The sequence below is a fragment of the Odontesthes bonariensis genome, chromosome 13 (genome assembly GCF_027942865.1).
Source record: "Odontesthes bonariensis isolate fOdoBon6 chromosome 13, fOdoBon6.hap1, whole genome shotgun sequence".
NCBI lineage: Eukaryota > Metazoa > Chordata > Actinopteri > Atheriniformes > Atherinopsidae > Odontesthes > Odontesthes bonariensis.
In genome coordinates, this window is record NC_134518.1 from 17,263,098 (window position 1) to 17,272,941 (window position 9,844).

Below are 9,844 nucleotides of genomic sequence, written 5' to 3' on the forward strand. Positions count from 1 at the left end.
TTGACATTTGTATGAACTGTTTGGAGGGTTATTCTACATGTTTCTATAGTAACATCGGTAAGCAATCAGTCAATGACAAACTAAGCTGTTTGATAAGCAAAGATGAGCTGCTGGTTTCTTATTTCTGGTTTTTCACATGGTCCACCATGTTGTGTTCTCAGGTGTTGAAGGTCAACAGACTCCAGGTTTACTGTGGAAGACTAATGGAACTCTTATTTCCAATGTACTGTTTAAGCATAGAATTTAATATTTGGTGGAGGATATTCCTTAATCATAAATCTAAGGTAAACTTGCAGCATTAGTGACTTTTGAAATTTGGGGCTCTAGAGAGTTATTCTGCATAGATTGTGCCCTAAAGTTTAACTTTGTGTCACCTCAGACTGTACACAGAACAAAGCCAATGGCACAAACTTGCACTACATCAGCTCCTGGGTAAGATTAAGAAGTACAGACACTAATAGCAATGGCCAGGGTTACTACACTGTAAGCATTTAGTAACCCCCAAAAATGACAAGAACGTGATAAAGAACCAGTGCGTGTTAGTCAGTCCAGTGACAACAATATCTATCCCATTGCAAAAAAAGGCAAATGAAGGAAAATGTTAACTGGAGGAATAGAAACTTTGTGTTTCAGGGATTTTATTTGTCTTCTTCTCAACTTGGTTGCCCAAAGTGATTTGGGTAAAAGCCAGTGCTAAATAAAAAACTTCTCTCTTTAGGTCCAGTAAAAAGCTGACAAAGATAATACTTGGTTAGTAACACAGATATACTGTTAAAACAAACAAAAAAGAAAAGTAGATTCCACACAGAATGAACTGGCCGTCACGAATAAAATCAGCACCATGTTAGGTGTCGCTGTTTCCGGCAGTGACTCCACAGCGGTGAATTAAATACCACCAAGGAAGAAAAGGATGTGACGTAGCTGCAGTTGAAGTAAAATGGCGACGATTGCGTTTTAACCAAAACACGACCAACGAGCTTCAAAACGAGCAAGTTAAAAAGGAAACTACAGATTTAAGAAGAAAACATCAGTCGTCGTGGTGGTTCTGTTATTTTATCAAGGTAATTATTCATTAAATTCCATTCATGATAAGATATGGAAATATTTATTACACGTTTAAGTCTCAGATGGCGAGCAGGTTCGCTAATGTGCCTTCGGGATATTCTCCTGATGAACATGTAAATACGTGCCGTGATAGTATGGATGTTTAATTGGGGTGCTTTCCAGATGGACGACTCAGTCGTGACCGAGCAGCCCAACGTTAACGCGGAGGGGATCGTGGGCCTGGATGAGCCCAAGAAGATGACCAGGGAGGACTGGAGGAAGAAAAAGGAGCTCGAGGAGCAAAGGAAGCTGGGAAACGCTCCAGCTGAAGTGGACGAGGAGGGAAAGTAAGTACAGGTTAAAAAAGGTGTCTCCAGTAGACACACCCGCGCTGAGATGAATGTTACCAGCTGCAACCTATGTTGTTTACAGCAACTGCTTTTTCTCCTCTTCTTCAGAGACATAAACCCTCACATCCCACAGTACATTTCATCAGTACCATGGTACATTGATCCATCTAAAAGACCAACACTAAAGCATCAGAGACCACAGGAGGAAATAGAGGAGCAATTCTCAACCATTGGAGAGTGGTACAAGAGAGGAGTGCAGGAGGCAAGGATACTTAGCATACATTTTACAAAACTTAAATTCATACAGCCATGACAAATGAATATCAAAGTTAAAAGCTTAACTTTTGTCTCCACGCAGAATTCAGTTGCCACTAAATTCCGTAAGGGTGCCTGTGAAAACTGTGGAGCCATGACACACAAGAAGAAAGACTGTTTGGAGGTAAAATACTTGAAGTAGTTTTCACTATTTACATTGAAGGGATGTACTGTGTTATCAACGTTCACATTCACATTTGTTCCATCAGCGACCCAGAAAAGTTGGGGCGAAATTCACTGGAACAAGCATTGCTCCAGATGAACACTCTCAGATCCAGCTCTCTTTGGATTATGATGGAAAGCGGGATCGCTGGAATGGGTATGACCCCGAGGAGCACCAGCGTATTGTTGAGGAGTATGCTAAAGTAGATCTGGTAAGAAGTCCTTTGGCAAATTTAGCTTGTTTGAACTCTGTAATGTTTTTTTTTTTATATTTGTTTAATATGAAGAATAAATACACTTTGGCTGCCTTGTACCACTGCTTTAGTTCCAGAAATAAACTTCAAATGTTGAAATGCAAAATTTCTGATACTTAAAAAGTCAAACTCAACAGATTTTGATGTTTTTTTGCACTTCACGCCTTGTATGAAAACCGTAAAAGCTTTCTTAAAGATCATGTGCTTAGTTTAAAGATACTGGGACCTGGTAAAAACACAGTCGAAGGCACTTCATGACTGATTAATAATTATTCTTATATTATTTATTTATTGTTTTGTGTTTTTTTTTTTTTTCTAGGCCAAAAGGACACTGAAAGCGCAGAAACTTCAAGATGAGTTGGCCTCAGGAAAACTAGACCAAACTGTGAGTGTGCAGTAACACAGTGAATATGGGGTTGTCCTGTTATGTAGTTGCTGTTGCAAATTAATGACCAAAATTGAATCCTTTGAATCTTCTCCTTGCAGGAGCGGGAACACGCCAGCGAAGACGAGGATGAAGACAAATATGCAGATGACATTGACATGCCCGGTCAGAACTTTGACTCAAAGAGACGAATCACTGTTAGGAATCTGCGTATCAGAGAAGACACAGCTAAAGTAAGAATTTGAACTGATCATAAGCTGTCGTTTCATTCTTTGTTGTCGAAGTCTGATGATAGTGGTTGACTGTAAAGCAAATGCGGAGGACATGTTTATTTGTCTCTAATGTCCGCCATTGAAGCAATTGAGCGCTGACGTGAGATGTTGGGGAATCGATTCAAGCTCAACTGTTAAACATCCTGAAATTCACGTGTCTGTTTTTACAGTACTTGAGAAATCTGGATCCGAATTCAGCGTACTATGATCCAAAAACCCGAGCCATGCGAGAGAACCCGTACTCCAACACTGGCATGAACCCTGATGAGTGAGCTACTGTTATTGTTTTTTTTTTTTCTACAATAACTCATCTTTCATTGCCTTTCACTAAAATGAGCTGCTTTGTGTAACAGGGTGGGATACGCTGGAGACAACTTTGTCCGCTATAGTGGGGACACAATCACCATGGCTCAAACACAGCGTAAGTCACAAAGATGGTTCAGAATGTCGACGTCTCAACAGAGCCTTGGGCACGTCAATTAGCAGATATTGAAAATCAGTCCACGGGTAGTACGTCTGCTGCAGTGATGCATTTGTTTTTGTTGGTGCTTTAGAAATACCAAATGAACACTATAAGAGCACATGACCACATGGGATTTGTGGTTATGTGCTCTTTACAGTGTGACATTAACTGAGGATGTGTTTGACACGAACAGGTGGAGAGCACCTGCCAATGATAATTACAAAACGAGAAATTAGAATTAATCCATTAAGGTTTGATTTGAACTGAAATATTTTTAATTAGAAAAATTTGCAAGATTTGTTTTTATGTTGATACAAGAGCAGAAACTTAGTTTTCCCCATGAAACAGAGGGATTATTAAGCCTGATTTTCAATGTGGTTTATGTACACTGTTCCATGTAATGAATGTCATCGTCTCGTGACAGTGTTTGCCTGGGAGGCTTATGATAGAGGCTCTGAGGTCCATCTTCAGGCCGACCCCACCAAGCTGGAGTTGCTTCACTGCTCCTTCAAAGTCAAGAAGGAGGACTTTAAAGAAATGCAGAGGGAGAGCATCCTGGAGAAGGTACACCGCTGGCATATGAGGATGAGGCCCCTCGCATGTCTTTGTTTTTTGTCAAATTGGCTTTTTCCGTCTCATTCCAGTTGGTCTGTTTGTAGACAGCTGCAGCTGCCATTTAATGCGAGCTATCTTTAGTTCCGAGCTTCAGATAAGTGGTTTGCGTTAGTCACACAGTGCAGCCTCAGAGAACTGATTTGAAATAATTACATTTGACTTCACCGTCTTTTTTTCAGACCGAAACGACCCAAGTTGAGGACCTGAAATAGTCATACGGACTAAATGATTTACTGGTTTTATTTTTATTTTGTTCTTGCGTGTGGCAATCAGTATGGAGGTCAAGAGCACTTGGATGCACCCCCACGGGAGTTGCTGTTGGCCCAGACGGAGGACTACGTGGAGTACTCTCGTCACGGCGCTGTTCTGAAAGGACTTGAGAAGGCTGTCGCCCGCTCCAAGTATGAGGAGGACGTGCTCATCAACAACCACACTGTGAGGACAGCAAAGAAGTGGCCTCTGGGAATGTTCAGTTATTTACTGTTGGATCTTGTACACATTTAGTTAAACTTTGTGTTCTGCAGTGTATATGGGGCTCCTACTGGAAAGATGGCTGCTGGGGATACAAGTGCTGCTACTCCATGGTCAAACAGAGTTACTGCACGGGAGAGGCTGGAATCGGAATAGTAAGTACATGTACTGAGATTATCTAAAAAAACCCTGTTTGGTAGGCAGAATATGTATTGTTATTTTTACTTAATCTATTTTTTGTAACTCGTACCATCCTGCAGAACAACTCGGACTGTGCTCCATTTGAAGAGGGACTGATGGAGCCGCAGGAAGAAGAACTGCCAAAGTCTCTGCTGGAAGTAAGTTACACTCAATAGGTTACAAAATGCCCCAAATATTGATGGTTAACGTAAAGAAGTTTATTAAATGTTGAGTAGAAGTTCAGGGTATCTGTGTTTTTAATCTCCAGATGCATAGAGATAAGATAAAGGAGAAGAAGAAGAAAAAGAAGAGCAAAAAGAACAAGAAGCACAGCTCAGACAGCAGTGACTCAGAGGATGAAGAGAAGAAGAAGGAGAAGCTGAGGAAGGTAAAACTATATATATATATATATATATATATATATATATATTTTTTTTTTTTTTTCTTAAACAATAATAGAGGGTTCACTTTCTCTGCGACTGACCTCCTACCTCGTGTTTCCACTCAGGCTCTTGAAGCAGAGGACAAGCGGGTGAGGCATATAGAGACAATAATGCAGCTGGATGAGAGGAAGAGGCCCTACGCCAGCCTGCAGGAAGTGAAGGCCCCCACCGAGGAGGAGATGGAGGCCTTCCGCATGAAACGTCCGCGACCAGATGATCCCATGGCTTCCTTCCTGGGACAGTGAACTTGTCTTAATCTCTGCTGATTCCTTTAAACTCTCTGCAAGGATTTTCAGACTCATAAAACTCAGCTTTTGAGCTTGTGAAGTTCCAGTAGTGCATCTGTGAGGTTACAAATGTTAGAGAAACTCTGTACAGTATTTTTCAGATTCATTTGCACAGCTTTTCTTGCTTGAAAACTCCATTTCCATCTCCCTTTCTTTCTTTACAGTAACTTACAGGACAACTCCTGCTACTTTTGTGATCATGCTTTTTTTTTTTTTTTAAATAAACTTTATCTGAATTGATTGTTTGGCTTGTTTTTCTGTGTGTTGGCCCTCCGATGGACTGGCTAAAAGATTGTCAGCTGTTGTTTTATTTTGTTATCTTATCTATAACAATAATTGATGCTGCAGAGATATACTTTACCTTTAGGCATTGACAAAGTTTTCTTCTGCAGAACTGAACTGAATAGGTATTTGACTCAGATTTAAGTTTGAACTGTGTAGTAAATTTGAATGAACAGTAGCCTACTTTGAGGTCAGACATGAACAACACAACAAGTGATGTCAGTTCTGCTCTAGTTAAAGGTGATTACAGTAGGTTGCTGAATTTAAGCCAGCACATCACCCAACAGCTGGAATATGTTTGTTGGCCTCTTGTTTCTACATGACCGTGATGAACACAAACGCGCGGTAACATTCGCGGTGCTTTTTTAAAAACTGCTGTAGAACACGTTGATTTATTTATTTTTTTTACATGTAACTTCAGAATGGGAATATTGCCCTTCTTAATGCATCGCTTTTGTAGTATCCTAAATGATCCCTGTAAGAGTTTGTGAAGTGTGGTGTCAGTACTTCCGCTGTGCAGAACTGTTGCGCTGACTTGAGTTTAATGACATCATGGTGAAAGTATTTTTTTGGCCCAGCAGTTGCATAAACGGGGCGGATGATTCAGACTATAATCCTCTGAGCTGAGCATTTCTCAGCAGAGCTTCTCTTGAAGAATGTTATCTCACACATTCACTGGAGAAAACATGTAGGGAAGTTTATGCACCTTCATGCAGAAAAAGGGTGCAGACAGAGCAGAAAAACATCCGAGGGCCAATATTTCTCAACTGGTGAGTTGCTCCTTTGTGTTTTTAACGTAGCTGATTCACTCCATTTGTTAAACTTTGATTCAACCTTTACATGGTGGATGCACAATACCTCTCTTGCTCTGAAGCATTGAGTTAAAACATGACTATTGACCAGACCTTTGAGGTAACGTCCTTCTCATCTTACTTCAGCTGTAGATGCATGTGTGCCTGTACTCTGCCACCGCTTTCTGTTTCTGGAACATCCTCTGGCAGATTCTAGGTGTGTCGTCTTGTTGTTCAACATTTGATTATGAATAGCATGTATAACCCAAATCATATTTACTGTTGTGAACAGATGCATTCTCTCTCTCTCTCTTTCTTTTTTTTTTGTGCCTCTGCAGTGTCCACCATGCTGCAGATGTGTGTGATGGTCTGTTTGCTCTCAGCTGTCGTCTCCCGGTCAACAAATTCTTCATCCAAGACAGCTCGTGACTTCACTGTCAACTCCTCCCAGCTGGTCTGCAGTCTGCCAGGCCCAGCAGGACCTGCTGGGAACCCAGGAGCTCCTGGATCATCAGGGGCCATGGGAGCCATGGGGCCACCGGGGTTGGATGGTCCAGATGGAAAAGACGGAGAAAAAGGAAGAAAGGGAGATAGAGGTTACCAGTCTGTCTTTTCTATTCTTGTCTTATTGATCTGTTTGGGGTTGTTTTTTTCTTTCCTTCTGACTAACTCAAAAACATGCTAGTTTAGAAGCTTGAAGATTTCATGGCTTTTTAAAGTTTATAGATATTAGGATCCCACAGGATCTCTGGGGTGTGTACCACCAGGACAGGCATTTGATCCTTTTTGATTCTCTATGTTTTGTGCGTGACGGATGCTTGACAAGGCTGAAATCTGGAGATTTTGGAGGCAGGGTCGGTGCCTCGGGCTCTGTCATAAGTAGCTTTTCCTGAGAAAGTTTTTGTGACGTGGTGGAGCAAAAGATTTCCCAGCAGAACATTTCATTTGCCCGCAAACCATTGTGAAAATGTTTTTTCTTTATTGTTCAGCAGAATCACAGATTTCTAGCGCTGTCTGCTGCCACAGCGTTTGGAACTTTCACCCACTCATCTCTTCACATGACTTCAAGTTCAGAGCCCTTTTTAAACTTTCTTGCATACCCGGCATGTAAAAGTTTTCCCCGCAGAGTTTTAGCTCAAATGTTTAATGTTGAAACGTGCAGCCTGTAAGTGCCTGTTCTAAAGGCTGCAGCCTGCATTTCTTGAAGTCTGGTGAAGTCGCAGTATTTCACGATTTGGGTCACAGTTGTGCTGTTGTTGAAAACCGCCTATTTTCAGTTTCAGTTTCCTGACTGACTGCAAGTTATCCCTATGCACACTTTGCTGGTATGTAGAGGAGACCGTTCTTCCCTGTGTGCTTACCAGTTAGTATGCTGTTTTTTTATATATATTTTTTTTATCTCACACTCCTTTTTTCATCAAAGTGCTCTTTTAAGTTTTTTTTCTTTTTTTTTTTTAGCTCTTTCTTCCTTTTTTCCTCCCTCTCCCTGATCTTGTCTTGACATCCACAGTTAACCCTCATGGGCATTTCTTAATTACATTGCTGATGGTGGAATTTGCACACTGTTTGGGCTATGATATCCTTTAATAATTTCCCCACTCTTGTTAACTTTATTCCCACATCTTCAGTGAGCTGTGCAAATCAGCCTCTGACTGTTGAGTGTAACCACAAGTTTGAAGGGTAAGAAAATTTGCTAGTGTGTATAAATATTATCAGTTGACTTCATATGTGTTAAATAAGGCCAAGATAATTAAATCTTACATATGAAAGGGTGCCCACACATTTTGATTTTCTTTAAAAAAAAAAAAGAAATGCTACAGCTATGTGATTATCAAGTCCATTATTGCCATCCTGTCATCATTTTGTGTTTTTTTCCAGGTGATCCAGGGCGACCTGGGAACCTAGGCAAACCAGGTGTGAAAGGCCGGTCAGGCGTTTTTGGGAAGGCTGGACTTCGAGGACTAAAGGGCCCACGTGGACCACCAGGCTGGGCAGGAAAACAGGGAAAAAAAGGAGATTTGGGTGACATTGGCCAGCAAGGGGCTCCTGGGGGCTGTAACTGTGGCAGCACAGCCCGATCAGCCTTCTCCGTGGCTGTGACAAAGAGTTATCCAAAAGAGCGAATGCCAATCCGCTTCAGCCGGATCCTCCTGAATGAGGGGAATCACTACAACGCCAGCAGTGGGAAGTTTGTCTGTGCGATCCCTGGAGTCTACTACTTCACCTATGATATCACACTGGCCAATAAGCACCTGGCCATCGGGCTGGTCCATAATGGACAATACAAGATCAAGACATTTGATGCCAACACAGGGAACCACGATGTGGCCTCTGGTTCTACTGTTCTCCACCTGAAGCAGTCTGATCAGGTCTGGCTGCAGATCTTCTACTCTGAGCAGAATGGACTCTTCTTTGACCCATTCTGGACAGACAGCACCTTTACCGGCTTTCTAATTTATGCCGACCAGGAGTTTCTCAATGAGGAGGATAGAAAAGCAAACACTCAGTCTGACAGTTAATACATTCTAAAATACCTGTCCCTGAAAGATCTTGTCTTCTTAATTGACTTTATTACATGTCAAAATGAGAGCTCCACAAAGATGTCTGTCCATCCATCCATTTTCTATATACAAAGATGTACATCAGTGAATTCCAGTTGCTATACAAATCTTGACACCAGGGGGTGCACAAGGGAAGAAAAATGGGAAACACTCAGTGATGCTTTTCTATTATAAAGGTATAAAAAGAGTGCTGTAGCTGCATCTTGTTTCTACTCTCCTGGTGTTTTAAGCATTGACCTTATAAGTAGCTGCGTTAGTTACGCGTTTCCCTTTAACTCTGGTAAAGAAAAAACACCACAATGCCATCTTCCATGATCTAGTCTTTTTATTGACAAAGACATTCTAAATTTGAACTAAAAATCAAAGCTATAAGATTTTATTCTTTCAAAACAGTGATTCTTTCAACAGCCAATGATTTGCTGTTGATACAGAAATAGTAACTAAATATCAACTTACAATTTTGTATCTCTAGTGGTAGAGGTCATTTCGGATCTTTAACATTAATAGAGTAAGTAAACACTGCTAGCAGAAGTCTTCAATTTAAATATGTACTGAAATAGAAACACACCTGAAAATCACCTGGGCAGTATTTTAAGATTGTTTGTGGTGGAGGTGGAGCAGATTTGAGCTGTTTTACACTTTGTGTTTTATAAACCTGTCATTTATTTTGGAATGTGAGGTCTGAAAAGTTACTATGACTCTAAAATAAATTGAATTAAAAAGTAATTCTGCTTCTAGATTTGACATATTTATTGTTTCATCCAAATGGTACATTAGTGCTTAAAACAATCGTGAAGTTTGAAGGGAAAAATCTCTTTGGTGGAACTGTAAACTCCCGAGAGATTTCAGAAATATAAAGGAAATCCACAGGCTGAGAAACATGTAAAACACTTGTCTGGTCTTGCACTTGCAATGCATCTTATCTAGGGATACTATTTTTTATTTTTTTATTTTTTATTATTAAAAAGA

The 9,844-nt window shown here is 40.7% G+C and overlaps 2 protein-coding genes across 3 annotated transcripts; both read left to right on the forward strand.

The window, feature by feature from the left end:
* The first annotated feature begins 896 nt into the window (after nt 1–896).
* On the forward strand, nt 897–5,460 carry slu7 (SLU7 homolog, splicing factor). Its single transcript, XM_075481250.1, has 15 exons — nt 897–1,061; nt 1,228–1,391; nt 1,503–1,656; nt 1,753–1,833; nt 1,919–2,083; nt 2,445–2,510; nt 2,612–2,743; nt 2,953–3,050; nt 3,136–3,203; nt 3,670–3,809; nt 4,134–4,295; nt 4,385–4,486; nt 4,592–4,669; nt 4,780–4,899; nt 5,020–5,460. The coding sequence occupies exons 2-15, from the start codon at nt 1,228–1,230 to the stop codon at nt 5,197–5,199; spliced, it is 1,710 nt and encodes a 569-aa protein (XP_075337365.1). The 5' UTR covers nt 897–1,061; the 3' UTR covers nt 5,200–5,460.
* A 699-nt stretch (nt 5,461–6,159) lies between these two features.
* c1qtnf2 (C1q and TNF related 2) lies at nt 6,160–9,108 on the forward strand. 2 transcript variants are annotated; one of them, XM_075480618.1, is made up of 4 exons: nt 6,205–6,293; nt 6,462–6,531; nt 6,653–6,910; nt 8,193–9,108. In XM_075480618.1, exons 2-4 carry the CDS (start codon nt 6,468–6,470, stop codon nt 8,831–8,833), a joined length of 963 nt encoding a protein of 320 aa, XP_075336733.1. In that variant the 5' UTR covers nt 6,205–6,293; nt 6,462–6,467; the 3' UTR covers nt 8,834–9,108. The 2 variants fall into 2 exon arrangements, with proteins under 2 accessions (XP_075336732.1, XP_075336733.1); XM_075480617.1 differs by lacking the exon at nt 6,462–6,531 and having other exon boundaries at nt 6,160–6,293.
* The last annotated feature ends 736 nt before the right edge of the window (nt 9,109–9,844 follow it).

Coding starts and splice junctions, on each gene's coding strand:
- c1qtnf2 (XM_075480617.1), top strand. CDS start 6,224: ATGCACCTTCATGCAGAAAAAGGGTGCAGACAGAGCAGAAAAACATCC. Junction 6,294..6,652: donor GGGCCAATATTTCTCAACTG/GTGAGTTGCTCC, acceptor GTGCCTCTGCAG/TGTCCACCATGCTGCAGATG. Junction 6,911..8,192: donor AGGAAGAAAGGGAGATAGAG/GTTACCAGTCTG, acceptor GTTTTTTTCCAG/GTGATCCAGGGCGACCTGGG.
- slu7 (XM_075481250.1), top strand. CDS start 1,228: ATGGACGACTCAGTCGTGACCGAGCAGCCCAACGTTAACGCGGAGGGG. Junction 1,657..1,752: donor ACAAGAGAGGAGTGCAGGAG/GCAAGGATACTT, acceptor GTCTCCACGCAG/AATTCAGTTGCCACTAAATT. Junction 2,744..2,952: donor TCAGAGAAGACACAGCTAAA/GTAAGAATTTGA, acceptor CTGTTTTTACAG/TACTTGAGAAATCTGGATCC.